General features: G+C 49.1%; 1 protein-coding gene across 17 annotated transcripts in view; it reads right to left on the bottom strand.

Annotated features, from left to right (window-relative positions):
• ZNF618 (zinc finger protein 618) overlaps positions 1-14774 on the bottom strand; it is a 197185-nt gene that overhangs the window by 1968 nt on the left and 180443 nt on the right. For 9 of the 17 annotated variants that reach the window (XM_042914252.1, XM_042914264.1, XM_042914259.1 and 6 more), the window contains 4 exons: positions 14604-14687; positions 12549-12593; positions 11512-11589; positions 303-404 (listed from right to left, as the gene is read on the bottom strand). In XM_042914252.1, the coding sequence (XP_042770186.1) occupies positions 303-404; positions 11512-11589; positions 12549-12593; positions 14604-14687 (309 nt within the window). The remainder of the gene's footprint in view (positions 1-302; positions 405-11511; positions 11590-12548; positions 12594-14603; positions 14688-14774) is intronic. The other 8 variants (XM_042914257.1, XM_042914263.1, XM_042914266.1 and 5 more) reach the window with 3 other exon arrangements.

The following is a 14774-nucleotide window of genomic DNA, read 5'->3' as shown; positions in this document are numbered from 1 at the left end:
AAAGAGCAGCCAGCAGAAACTGAGGCGACTGTGATTCCAGTTCTGACTCTTATCGCTATTATGTGCTCTCTGACCACAAAAAGATCACATTCCTCTCCCTGGGCTTCCTTCTGCCCATCCTGTGAGGCCACGATTCCCACAGATGAGGTCTGAGGTGTGTTAAGAGCTTCAGATGCGGTCTTGCATCATCAGGAGAGGCACAGGTGGTGGGATGGGGGGCAGAGGGAAACGATGGAGCGGGGACTAGGGGTGCCTAGGGCGACCTGCGCGAGCCCCTGGGCTCTGGCCTGGGAGACACCTACTGTTGTTGGCGCTGTTCCTCTGGGCCTGCGGTTTCCACTTCTCTTCCACAACAGCGGGTGGCGATCGGGACTGGTTGGAGGCGATGTTGTTCTCGTTGTCTGCTGCAGGCACAAAAGGGGACAGCGTGTGACCCTGAGGTGCAAGAGGCTCGCCAACTAACAAGAACTACAGCGTGGCGGGTGAAGTAAGTCCAAACCAGGCTTCTAGGACCCAGGCCTGGGTCCAAATCCTGGCTCCTGTCCAGACAATCATCTTGTTGTCCGCAAAGCCTCACAAAGCCTCAACTCTGTCACTTGAAAGAAAGAGGATGAGCACAAGGACGTGACCCATGTGCTGGAGGGACTAACCAGAGAAGACGCAGGGAGAGACCTGAGCACAGGGCTGAGGGCACAGCAGGTGCACAGTGGGCGGGAGTCTGTCCGGGAGGCCCCACACCCACCCACAACACACATTCGAGCTCAGAAATGTGCGAGGGCAAGGGGGCACCTGGGGGACTCCGTCAGTTAAGTATCCGACTTCAGCTTAGGACATGATCTTGCAGTCTATGGGTTCAAGCCCCACGTCAGGCTCTATACTGACAGCTCATGCCTATTCTCCTCCCTTCATGGCTACTCCTTGCCATTTTCATACAATACATTTTTTTAATGTTTATTTATTTTTGAGACAGAGAGAGACAGAGCCTGAGTGAGGGAGGGACAGAGAGAGAGAGGGAGACACAGAATCTGAAGCAGGCTCCAGGCTCTGAGCTGTCAGCACAGAGCCCGATGTGGGGCTCAAACCCACGAGCTGTGAGATCATGACGTGAGCCAAAGTCAGATGTTTCGCCGACTGAGCCACTCAGGAGCCCCTATAGGGTAATTTCTGAGTGGAAAAGGTCTGAGTAACATGCCTGTCATTACAAATGGCCACACAGTCTTCTGTCACATGATATACAATAGGTTGCTTAACTACACACCACATGCTGAGTTTCTGGGCTGTTTCCAATATTACTGTTCTGCTATGAACTCACCTGCCTAAACTGATATTCTAATATTGTTTCTCTGTGCTTTTGTTGTTGTTATGGGTTTATTTCCCTGAAATATCATGTTACAGGTAGAATCACAAATCTGAGGATATGAACGGGTCAGTGACACTTGTTCAAGGTTGCCGGACATCTTCCATCCTTCTCAATTAAAGGCATCAGGCCTTGGAGGCCAAGGCCACAATTTTCATACTGAGAGAAGAGGATACCCCAATATCTACGTGTTCAGCCCTGCAGGGCTAATTAGGAAGCTCTAGGATACCTACTGGAAGGAGCGTATTACGATCACTAGGGCAGGTGGAAGTGAAGACTGTAACAACAAGGGAAAAATGCATAATGAAAAGGGAAGATCTCATCACAGTTTTGTACACATTATTCATATATGCATTTGAGACTTGCAAGTCAGGTAACAAACAAATCTATGCATCAAAAATAGACGGGGAGGGGACTTTCACTTCCACCCATTAAGGATGACCTGCTGTGGTGGTGGTTCATCAGCTACAAGCAACTGTGAATACTCATACCGCTGCTTTCAGACAGGTAAGCCGGAAAAAGAAGAACAATTGTGGTAAAGCAATAGGATGGCCCGGCTTGCCTGAACACTGTTCCCAAGCTGCAGCACAGGGACAGGGAACTGGCACAGAGCCCAGTGGTCTTGTGGATTTGAAGAGGCAAAAATCAATGTTCAGAAGGCCCAAGGGAGCTAGAATTTACAGGGAAAAGTACCAGAGAGGAGGGAGTTACACATAGAAAGCTCCGGAGACCTTCAGTAGGGTTCCCTGGAGTCTGCTCAATACTCACCTGCCCCAGCATAGGGTCAAATTCCGTACGACTGGGGAAAGAATCACTAGAAAGCAGGGGGGGTGGGGGGGAGAAACAAATTGCATTCTCTTAACCAGAAAGGAGACCTCAGTGCATAAGGAATAATGAGGGTCCCCTCATTATGGGGCAACATTAGCCATAGATTAAGGGCGGCACTAGACCTACCCTAATACGAGTCAGCCTCCAAAGTACCAAAGGTGGTCCTAAGTAACTAAACTGTAAACCAGAACAAAGTTCAGTGCTTCTTCAAAATCTAATGCCTAACAACATAAAAATTCACAGTGTCAATTATCCAATGAAAAAGCATCAAGCATTTGAAACAGCAGGAAAATATGACCTATCGCCAGGAGAAAACCAATCAGAAGCAGAGCCACAAAGGACAGAGATGATGGAATCATCCAATAAGGAGCTTACGGCAGCAGTCACAAATATCAGAACTGTGCTCAAAGTCATGAAGGAGAACATGAATACCATCAGGAGAGCAATGGAAGATGTGAAACACCCCAAACAAAAACTAACCAACCCAAGTGGAACTTGTAGATATACAAATAAACTGTATAGTTAAAAAACACACAGTATAGGATCGGGGGTGCCTGCATGGCTCAGTCGGTTAAGTGTCCGACTTTGGCTCAGATCATGATCTCGTGGTTCATGAGTTCGAGCCCCACGTTGGGCTCTGTGTTAACAGCTCAGAGCCTGGAGCCTGCTTTGGATTCTGTCTTTCTCTCTGCCCCTCCCCGGCTCACATTCTGTCTCTGTCTCTCTCTCAAGAATAAATAAGCATTAAAAAAAAACAAACATACAGTAAGAAATAAAAGATCAGATGCCACAGAAGAAAAAAATCAGTGAAGAAAGAGCAAGAGAACTACCCAACATGAAAAACAAAAAGGGTAAAAGGCTTAAAATGAATGAACGGATCATGGACACTATCAGTTTAGTATATATATGCAATTGGGGTTCCTTTTCTTGGGAAAAGGAAAATAGATAGAAAATAGATAAATACAAAAGAGAAAAATAATGAAACTGAAAGCTGATTCTTTGTAAAAATAAAGAAAATGGATAAAATTCTAAGCCAAAAAGGTTAAAAAAAAAAAGAGGGCACAAATTATTAGTATCAGGAATGAAAGAAGGGGATAGCAAGACATACACAGATATCAGAGGCATTAAAATGATTATGAACAAATTTATGCTAATAAACTCGACCACTCAAGTGACACAAACACCCTAAAAGATACAAAATACTCAAATTCACTCAAGAAGACACAGATAACCTGAAATAGTCCTATATCTATTACAGACATTGAGTTCACAGTTAAATAACCAGTCACAAAGAAAAATCCCATATGGGTTCACTGGAGAATCTGACTAAAGATTCAAGGCAAAAGCAATACAAATTCTACACCAATTATTCCAGAAAAAAGATAAGAACATCTCTCGATTCATTCTATGAGGCTGGCATTACCCTGATCCTAAGCTAGAAAAAAACACTGCAGGTGAAGAACTATATATAACCCAATATCCCTCATAAACATACACATAAACATCCTTAACCAAATATTAGCAAACTAAATACAGCAATATAAAAAATAATCGTGACTAAGTGGAATTTACCCCAGAAACGTAAGCTGAGGTTAAAAAAAGAAATCCAATCAGTGCAATTTTCCACTAAGAGAAAGTAAGAAAAGGGGCGCCTAGGTGGCTCAGTCGGTTAAGCGTACGACTTAAGCTCAGGTCATGATCTGTCTGTGGGTTTGAGTCCCGCATCAGGCTCTGTGCTGACAGCTCAGAGCCTAGAGCCTGCTTGGGGTTCTGTGTTGTCTCCCTCTCTCTCTGCCCCTCCCCTGCTCTCCCTCTCTCTTTCTCTCTCTCTCTCTCTCTCTCTCAAAAATAAATACACATTAAAAAAATTTTTTTTTTAATTTATTTTTGAGACAGAGCGTGAGCAGGGGAGGGGCAGAGAGAGAGGGAGACATAGAATCCCAAGCAGGCCCCAGGGTCTGAGCTGTCAGCACAGAGCCTGACATGGGGCTCGAACTCACAAACCATGAGATCATGACCTGAGCTGAAGACGGACGCTCAACCGACTGAGCCACCCAGGCGCCCCCCAATTTTTTTTTTTTAAAAGAGAAAGTAAGAAGAAAAACAACCTCCATAACCTCCATGGATATACACGCACAGTAAAATGTGACAAAATTTAATACTCCCTCAGGACACAAACTCTTAGGAAACCAGGAAGAGAAGGAAACTTCCTGAACCTTGATAAAGGAAATCTTAAAAAAAAAAAAAAAAAAAAAAAAAAAAAAAAAAGTTTGCTGACTTGATAGAAACAAAAAAGATTTTAAGGAAATACTACGAACAATAGTATTCCAACAAATCAAATAACCTGGATGCAACAGACAAATTCTTAGAAAGACTTAAAATACCAAAAACCAACTGAAGAAATAGAAAATCTGAACAGACCTAAAGAAGAAGTTTGATTTATAATCAAAATACTTCCCACAAAAAGAAAGGAAAGCAAAGTCCAGAGTCAGAAGGTTTCACTGGTGAATTCTAATCGTATGTTAAAGGAATTTGTCACAAATTCTTCCCAAAAATAGAAGAGGAGGGGATGTTTCTCAATTCATTCCATGAGGTAAATATTATTCTGATACCCAAATCAGACAAAACAATTACAAGGAAAGAAACCAGAGGCCACTATCCCTTATGACTACAGACACAAACATCTTCAATAAAACAGAGCAGACCAAATCCAGCAATATATATAACAGATTAAACATCATGAACAAGTGGGATTTATTTCAGGAATACAAGGTTGGTTCAGCATACAAAAATCAATGGAATATGCCATATTAATCCTAACAAAAAAACAAAAAAAAATCATCATCTCAAAAGATGCAGAAAAGGCATTTGACAAATTCAATACCCTTTCACGATAAAAACATTCAGCAAACTAGGAATCGAAGGAACTTTTTCAACCTGACAAGGGGCATCTATGAACAACCCACTACTAACATCATACTTAATGGTTAAACACTGAACACTTTCCCTCTAAGATCAGGGACGAGACAGGAATATCCATTCTTATCTCTTTAATTCAACATGTATCAGAGATTCCAGACAGGGCAAGTAGGAAAAAATAATAATAATTTAAGAAAGCATCCAGATAAGGGGCACCTGGGTGGCTCAGTTGGTTAAGCGTCCAACTTCGGCTCAGGTCATGATCTCACAGTGCATGAGTTCAAGCCCCACATAGGGCTCACTGCTGTCAGCGCAGAGCCCCTTCAGATCCTCTGTCCCCCTCTCTCTGCCCCTTTCCTGTTTATGCTTTCTCAAATTAAAAAAAAAAAAAAAAAACAACCAGCATCCAGATTGGAATGAAAGAAAAAAATACATCTCTATCTGCAGATGACGTGATTGTGTACATAAACAACCCTATGGAATCCGCACACACACAAAACTATTAGAAACAGTAAGTAAGTTTAGCAAGGTTGCAGGAAACAAGATCGACATATATGAAAAAGAAATCAATTTTATTTCTTTATACTAGCAAATGAGCACCCCCCAAAATTAAATTAAGAAAAGAATTCCATTTTGAAATCACATCTAAAAGAATAAAAGTAAGAGGTTAGAGTGGGAGAGAGCCAAAGCATAAGAGACTGTTAAAAACTGAGAACAAACTGAGGGTTGATGGGGGGTGGGAGGGAGGGGAGGGTGGGGGATGGGTATTGAGGAGGGCACCTTTTGGGATGAGCACTGGGTGTTGTATGGAAACCAATTTGACAATAAACTTCATATATTGAGAAAATAAATAAATAAAAGAATAAAAGTTAGCAATAAATTACAAAAGAAGTGCAAGATTTGTACACGGAAAACTAAAAACACGACTGAAAGAACTCAAAGATTTAAATAAACAGAAAGACATTCCATGTTCATAGATTGTTGGATTTAATACTGTGAAAATGGCAATACTCCCCAAACTAATCTAGATTTAACACAATCCCTATCAAAATCCTTGCTGGCTTTTTTTTTTTTTTTTTTTTTTAACAGAAATTGACAAGCTGAGCCTAAAATTCATGTGGGAATGCAAGAGATGCAGAAGAGCCAAGTCAATCTTGAAAAAGAACAAAGTTGGAGGGCTCACATTTCCTGATTTCCAAACAACTGCAAAGCTACATTATTAATCAAGACAGTGTGGTACTGACACAAGGACATACGGACTGATGGAACAGAATTCGGATTTCAGAAATAAACCCTCACACATACGGTAAACTGATTCTTGATAAATGGGGGCACCTGAATGCCTCAGTCGGTTAAACGTCTGAGTTTGGCTGAGGTTATGATATCACGGTTCGTGAATTTAAGCCCCACATCAGGCTCTGTGCTGATAGCTCAGAACCTGCAACCTGCGTTCGATTCTGTGTCTCTCCCTCTCTCTCTCCGCCCCTCCCCTGCTCTCTCTCTCTCTCTCAAAAATAAACACACATTAAAAAAAAAGTGGACTGGGGCGCCTGGGTGGCGCAGTCGGTTGAGCGGCCGACTTCAGCCAGGTCACGATCTCACGGTCCGTGAGTTCGAGCCCCGCGTCGGGCTCTGGGCTGATGGCTCAGAGCCTGGAGCCTGTTTCCGATTCTGTGTCTCCCTCTTTCTCTGTCCCTCCCCCGTTCATGCTCTGTCTCTCTCTGTCCCAAAAATAAATTAAAAAAAAAAAAAAAAAAAAAAAAAAAAAAAAAAAAAAAAAGTGGACTTCACCAAAATTTAAACTTCTGTGCTTCAAAGGACAATATCAAGAAAGTAAAAAAGACAACCCACAAAATGGGAGAAAATATTTGCAAATCGTGTATCTACAGAGGTCTTGGATCTAGAATAATGCATAAACAACACTGGCAATTCAATACTAAAAAGACAAAAAATTTAAAAATGGGCAAAGGATCTGAATAGGCATTTCTCTACGGAAGATATCCAAATGGCCCATAAGCACGACAGAACGTTCCAGGTCATTAGTCAGCAGGAATATACAAATGAAAATCACAATGAAATACCGCTTCCCACACACTCGGATGGCTAAAACAAGAAGTCTGGTAACTGCAAGTACCTTGAGCGAATGTGGAGAAATCAGACCCCACAGTCTGGCAATTCCCAAACACGAGTGATCATGTGACCCCAAATTTCCACTCCCAGCGATATACCCAATAGAGATAAAAAACACATGTCCACACAGAAACGTGTATTTGAACGTTCACAGCAGGTTTGTTCACAATAGCCCCAAACTGGAGACAACTTCGATGCCCATCCATTGGTGACTGGATAAACAAACTCTGGCATATCTAAACAATGGTGTACTACTCAGAAATAAAAAGGAATTACTGATAACACAGAACATGGATTGAACTCAAAAGTACGCTGACAGAAGCCAGACACAACAAACGAAATGCCATATAATTCCATTTATATAAAATTCCAGTAAAAGCAAAACTCTGGCAAGAGAAGCAGAGAGTAGTTGCCAGGGCTGGGGTCGGGGAGGAAACTGGCTACAAGGAGGCAGGAGGGAACTTGTGGGGTGGATGGTGAACGTGATACATCTTGATAGATTCAATGGCTACCAGTTGTCAAAATGATCAAACCGCACTCTTAAAACTGGTGAATTCCATTCATGCACATTATATCTTCATAAACCCAGTTTTTAAACAACAGAAAAGAAACCCACTGAAAGAGTAACAACAGCGGTTAAGCTCTGAGTAGTGAGATGATGGCTGATCCTTCACTTGCCAATTTCCCTGCCAGGTTCCCAATTTCTTTTAATGAGTAGATATTGCATTTAAAAGGGGGAAACACAAGTTTGAAAATGGAAACCAGCAGCCGTCCTTGTGGACTCTCTCCACCAGGGGACAGGGGTTTGAAGGCCCCGGCTGTGAACCCGGCTCTGCCACGGCTGTGGGGTGTGAGCTTCAGCTAGTCACTTCAACCCTCTGGGCCTCAGTTTCCCCTCCTCTTCCAAAATGCTAAGGTTGGGGCAAAGCCCCAGGGTGATTTCCTCATTCTCTGCCTTTTTGCAGGACCTGGAATCGAGAGGACTCAACCTAGCAGTGGATAACAACGTCTGGTACTAGCTGACTAAAAAAACTTTTTTCTCCATATCCCACCAATACTGCTCCTGACGTGGGGGAGGTACTTGGTAAATGCCCCCCCAAAAGCCTTGATTTATAGCTTGAGCTGAAAATAAGGTGGACTCGGTGTGGCTATCCCCTAAGTACCACAGACGCACACGCACACGTGTGCCCGCATCTGCTTGTGGCCGGGTGCCAAGCCGGAATCAAGGCCATATCCCGGGGAGGGACCACTGCAGGAAGGAGAAAGCAGTTGTTCCCAGCAGAGGATGGGAAAAGAGACACCCGTGGTTGTTCGGTAGCCGCGAACGTACCACAACCCTCAATATTTGACATATGTCACACCCCCAGAACCCTCATGCAGCCTGTGAAGGCACTGATTAGCCCACTTCACAGATGAGATGCTTGAGGCCCAGGGAGGTGAAACACCTCCAAGGGTTCCAGAGATCAAGGGTAGCCATTCCCAAATCCTAACCCCCCAACGGCCAACCTGTGTGCTGCCGGGGGACGTCCCCGTGCCTCTTCTGGCTTAGGTCCTCCTGAACTACTTTAAAAAGAGGCTGGCAAAGGTGACCTCTGAGAGGACTTCCATCTCCGGGAACCTTCCACGTACCCGGCTGAAGAGGGTGGTTATCATGAGTACAGGCTCTGGAGTTCACCGCGAGGGTCACAATCCCTGTCTAACACTGTGGCTGCACAGCTCTGAGTAACTTACTCAGCTCTTCTGTGCCTCGATTTCCAGATCTCTTGAGTGGAGTTAATAGGGACACTTAACTCAGAAGGCTGTTCTGAGGAGTAAATGAGCCAACATGCGTGAGAGTCTTAGAATAAGGTCTGGCACCCAAGGAAGAGCTCAAATGATACATTTTACAAGCTGTTCAACTCTGGGCCGGTGATTATGTTCTGTGAGCCTCAATTTCTTCATCTACATAGTGGGGATGATAACGTCCTCTTGTTCAGGAGATGGGATGAAGTCACCTTTTTGGACACATAGTAATTGCTCACTAAATGTTAGCGATCTCCGGTATTACCACTGCCAAAACATGCTCTTGAACTGTCACCAGGGGCAAGACAAATTTTCCTACAGCACAGAAAAGAAGTTTATTAGGGGGAATTACCCTGTGCCATTCAGCAGGCTCTTAATGAGATTGGTGTTATTCGAGGCTGATCCCCCTTATCAGCGACACTGTGAACTGCACAGATCATGACGCTTAATTTTTCTCTATGGAGTCAATCCTTTAATCCCGACTCAGCCTGGCTGGGATTCAGGCTGGCTTTGCACCGGATTGCCAGCGAGGTATTCTCTGCCAGCACTGGACCAGAACAAAGCAGCCCAAAGCTCTCCCTAGAAAACAAGTCGGGATGCTTGGGAGACACAGGGCCACCGGGCACAGCCTTGATTTGCATTTTAATGGCCTCCACCCAACTGCCTGAGGAATGGGGAAGGGCAGCCTCCCAGACTCTTCCCTAATTAGCCTCAAATTCCCAAAGCTGGTTGGGGGTGGGGTGGGGGGGCAGGTGGAGGGTCTGGGTTTCAGAAGAGGAATACACGGACCCTGGACTGTGGGAGTCTCAGGTCCAAAAGGTATATACTGTTACTGATTCGCACAGGGTCAGGTCTGAAGGCCTTCAGCTGGCACTCAAGACCTTCCACGGCCAAGGACGGTTGATGGCAAAGGCAAACAGGAGACGTGAGGCACCCGAAGACTTCCAGGAAGGCAGCCGGAGATCACAGGTTTGCATGCCCTTGTTTTTGAGATGGAGAAGGCCCAGAGAGGGGGACGAGTTTCCTGCCTGGGTCACGTGGCAAAAGGAGGCACACCAGAGCTTGTAGCTCACAGGTCCTAGCTGCCAATCCAGCTCTGTCTGCTCTTAGAGGAGTTCACCAGAAATAAATAGTAACTCCCCCCACCAGAGAGCATGTGAATGAGCGCCTGGGGGACAGCACACACCCAACGAAGAAGCGAAGAAATGAATGAATGCCAAAAAACGAGAGGTCTCACCAAGAGAACAGTCCCTAGCCTACATGAGAGTCCAGCCCTGTGTTCCTCTGCGCAAGTCAGGCCAGACCTGAGAGATTCTACGAAAGATGTGCAAACCCAAGAGAGGTGCAAGCAACGGTAGTAACTGTCGAAACAACAGCAAACTACCGTCACTGAAGCGGCACATGTGGGGCACTTTTCTCTCAGCGGTTCCAATGCCTCCCGAGGACTACCTGGGGCAGGGGCGGCAAGGACAGCTGGCTGCCTCCCTCAGGTTCATGTTTCCCTCTGCAGAGTGCCAGGCTGTCCCTGGACAGTGGCTCTGGGCGTGCTCCCGCCTCTGGAATTTGAGCACATATGACATGTGTCACTTGTGACCCAAAGTGGTAAAGGAGGAAGTGTTTCTCTCCCCGCCGCCCAGTCCGAGAGAGAGGCTCTGAGGAGCCAGGGGAGGACAGAGCCATACGAAGGAAGGAACTCTGCTTCGGTCCCAGAATCACTGTGTTCAAGGCCACCCCACCAGGCCACTTACATGAGGCTGTGATGTGACCCGAGAAGTAAGTGATTATGTTAAACCACTGAGCATCTCCTTAAGACAGGAAGTAGAACAGAAGTGAAGGCACTACAGTGAAAAAACCCTACAACGGGAGGCTTGGCTTTGAAGGCAGGATGGTTTAGAGACGGGGGCCAAGCCCACGAACTTGCAAGGTGGCAGAAGAGCTGATAAAAAGGTCACCTAGACAGCAAGTCACCAGCCTGCAGCCCCGCACCAGTGGTTCTCCATGTACTCCCTGGACACGCGGCCTGAGGACCTGTCACAGGTGCTGAAACCAGGCCCCGCCTGGGACCTGCAGACCCCGAAATCAGGGTGGGGCCTGTCAATGTGCGCCCTCCCCGGCCCTCCGGGGGACCGGGGTGTGCTCCATCAGGACGGCGGCCGTCAAGTGTGGGACAGTGTGACGGCGAATGCACCTCTCCTGCCTCTGCTCGCCCGAGATCTCAAACCACACCTTGACGTCTCTCATGGTCAGCTCCTATCTGGCGTTAAGGCTCAGCTCAAGAGCTACAGCCCCGGGAAGCCTTCTTCAGCTCGTGCCCCTCTCTGTGCACTCACCTCCCAGGTACACACCTCCCCTGTGAGGCCCCGGGGCCCCCTGAGGGCAGGTCCCACGTCCTGCGGCCACTTCCACTTCCAGGAAAAGGCGGCCTTCGGGCAGGCCATGAGGGAGGGGACTAACGGGGACAGCACCCGGGGGGAGGCGGCTGCCGGTTCCCTTACCTGCATGGGACTGCATGTGCTCCAGCAGGTTGTTGTAGAACTGGAACTGGATCCCACAGGCGCCACAGGTGTAGGGCTCTGGGGCGGGAGGGGGAGAAACGAGGCCGTGTTAGGGGCAGAACCACCTAGGATGCCCTGGAAATGGGAACCCAGACACACACTGGGGCTCTGGGCCCCGCCTGCCCGCCCCCGTCACTGACTAGCGAGGGACAGGCTCGGGGGCAGAAGCAATGCCGAGGGGGACTTGCGGATAAACAGACCGTCTAATCCAACCAGGCAGACATTTATTGAGTGCTTACTGTGTGTCAGGCACTGTTCTGGGCACTGGGGACGGGGAGGGGGCGACACTAACGGACCGAGTGCTCTCCGGGGGCAGAGACCATGTCTCGCGTGCTCCACAGCCCACCCTCTGCACAGACGTCGCCGTGAGCCAACAAACGAGTATATGAATGAATGAAAACAAGGCAAAGAACACAGAGGGCAGTAAAGGGGGCGGAAAATAAGCGAGAGAGAAAGGCGGAAAGTGGAGAAAGCCACAGAAGAGGCAAGAGCAAACAGGACAGGGTGAGGACCGGGAAGACAGAGCAGGCGGGCGGGAGGGACAACAGCACACGCGGGAACGGGACCACATAGGCGGGGGGGACCTGAGCTTCCACCTGTGTGTCCCCAGCACTCAAGTCAGCGCCCGACACAGGGAAAAGAGGAAAGAAGGGGGAAGAAGAAGAGTGACGAAGAGACGCACGGGGAGGCTGAGATGGGCTCGGAAGAGGTGTCCTGAGGCTGCCCCCTGGGTTCCTGCCAGGGCCGGGGTGGCAGAGGCAGGCTGCTCAGGGCTCCGCCCGCCCCCCCGTCCAAACCCCCCCTCCCCGCTGGGGCTGGGCCCTCCTCCTGCCTCTGCTGGCTGTCAGGTCTGCCCAAGGGCGGCCTAAGGGGCAGGTGCTCTAGGGAGGTCCGGAGTGTGCAGCTGGGTGCGGCTGGCTGAGATCATTCCCTGCCCTGCCTTGCCCTCTCCAGCCCCCCATGGGACCATCACTTACTCTGTAGGAGAGGGAAAGGATTGGAAATCAGGGGACTTGCAGTTTCTGCAAAAGAGAAACAGTTTAGCTAAGTCTCTTCCCGTCCCAGTGCTCTCAGATAACTGTCATCACTTCTGTTCTTAATAAGCAGTGAGCCACTGGGGCTCTCAGAGGAGGAGGAATATCTGAGAGCCAGGCTCACATCCGGGGCTGGTGCCGGGGCACCGGGCAGGGCAAGGTCAGCCAGGGCCATGCCTCGAGGATGCCCTCAACTCCCAGAAAGTGAGCCCACAGCGCGCGAATGAGAAAATGTCCGTATGTGGCTGCTGCAGGACAGGGAGCTGGGAGCTGCTTCTAGATCCTGGCATTGGACACCCGAGCAGCCGCAGGGGTGGCTGTGCTGTGCCTTGAAGGGTTCTGCTTGCTGGAACTTTCCCCTGCTTCCTGGTGTTGTCAGGTGAGCCTCAAACGCAGAGGGCAGCAGGGGAGGGCCAGCGGGACTAGGCCTGGGATCCCAGCACCACCCCTCGCACACTGGGAACCTGGGCCAATGATCAACCTCTCCTGAGCCTCAGTTTCCCCATCCAGAAAATGGGGATCACAATTACACTGACCCTCCCCCCCCCCCACACCCAGGGCTGTGGTAAGGATGGAAACAGATAAGACACATACAGCTCTGAACACACGCCAGGCACGTAGTAAGCGCTCAATAAATGCTGGCTGCCGGTGGCAGCGATTCACACTTCAGTCCCCCGCCCCAGTTCTGAGAGACTGTTCTGGAAGACGGAGAGGCAGGGGGTGCAGCCTGACTGCGGAGGAAAGGCTCCCTGGGAGGTGGTGGCTCCAGTCCTGGCTCTACCTCTTCCTGAGTGGCCTGGGGCAAGTCACTCCGTCACCTCTGGGCTCACCTCTTGGAGACTGGAGGCCAAAAAGGGTGAGCAGCTCTCCAGGGCTTAGGGGATCACGGTGATCTTCTCGGGCTCCCACAGCACACCCCCCTCCTTCTCCTCGGGGCATCCCACGTACCACCTGGCTCACTGAAGACCACCACCACCACCCCGCCCTACCACGTGAGCGCGGAATCTCTGTGGGGCACTGACCGTCCGCCACCACAGGGACGTGTGCGCGACTGATTCCGCCTTCACAGCGGAGGAGAAATTAAGAGGCTGGCCCGAGTCACCAGCTCGCAGGTGGTGCAGCTGGGGTTCACGCTTGGGCTACAGGTCAAAGCTGGAGCTCACTGAACTGTGCAGAAGGCTCCGCGTTCTTCTGGGCTCCTGGCTGTTTCATAAAGGCCCGGACTGACAATCACCTGGGCCTCGGCGGTGACAGACCAACACCTATTCTGGTGAATTCAACTTCAGCTGTGCAAGAAAGCAAGGAGGTACCCTGCCTTAACGTAACCAAAGGATCAGAATTCTTTTCTCATCTTGCCCTGGTTGTCACTGTGCAGGCCGGCTTGCTGTGCCTTTCGGACAGGGGCTGCTCGTGACCACCCACGGCTCTAGCTTAGGCTTCCTGTGGGTCCACTGGGGAAGCCTTTGGCTGCTCTGCTTTAAGGTACTTCGGGGAAGCCACCAGGGGGCGCCAAAACACCACCGGGAACCTCAGACAAACCTCCTCGGGCAGGTTGGGGCCTGAGGGGTACCTTTGGAGGGCCTCTGGTCTAAAATGGGGCCAGAACTCAAGAGTCTCTGGCTCTCAGGCTATAGTTCTACCTGCACCCCTGTTGCTGCTCCTGGAAAGACCACGTTCACCCTAAAAACACAGCAACAGCGGTCTTACTCCTCCGGGGCCATTGGAGCCAAGGCTGTAGGCTCTGGGGTTAGGGGCAGGAGGGAGAGACAAAGAGCCACAGACCCCTGAGATGCTCCTGAGGCCCAGAGGGAGGCCCCTGGAAGAAAAGGTCCTTCCCACTTCTGCCTCACCCTGACCCCCTTCTGATTCCCCGCCCCCAATCTCCTCCCAAGAACGCCAGCAGGGACCATGAGGAGCCCAGCCCAGAACACCCGCCGCCACCGTGGGCAGGAGGGTTGGGCGCCACGGTGCGTGACAGCCGTCACAGGGCACACTCACCGCTGGAGTTTTGGGAACTGCTATTTGTCTCTTCGAAGTGGTTTTGTGCTTTGCCTTCTACTCTCCGACTGAAAGCGCTTTCTGCTGGGTAGGGACAGGAGAGAGCGAGAGAAAGCAGCGGTGACTGGTTAGTGCTACGAGGCCCAAAGGGAAGGGCGTGACAGGGGACGT

This window comes from Panthera leo, chromosome D4 (assembly GCF_018350215.1).
Source record: "Panthera leo isolate Ple1 chromosome D4, P.leo_Ple1_pat1.1, whole genome shotgun sequence".
NCBI classification, from domain to species: domain Eukaryota; kingdom Metazoa; phylum Chordata; class Mammalia; order Carnivora; family Felidae; genus Panthera; species Panthera leo.
Note: the sequence above shows the minus strand (reverse complement) of the source record. Positions and strands in the feature narration are given on the sequence as shown.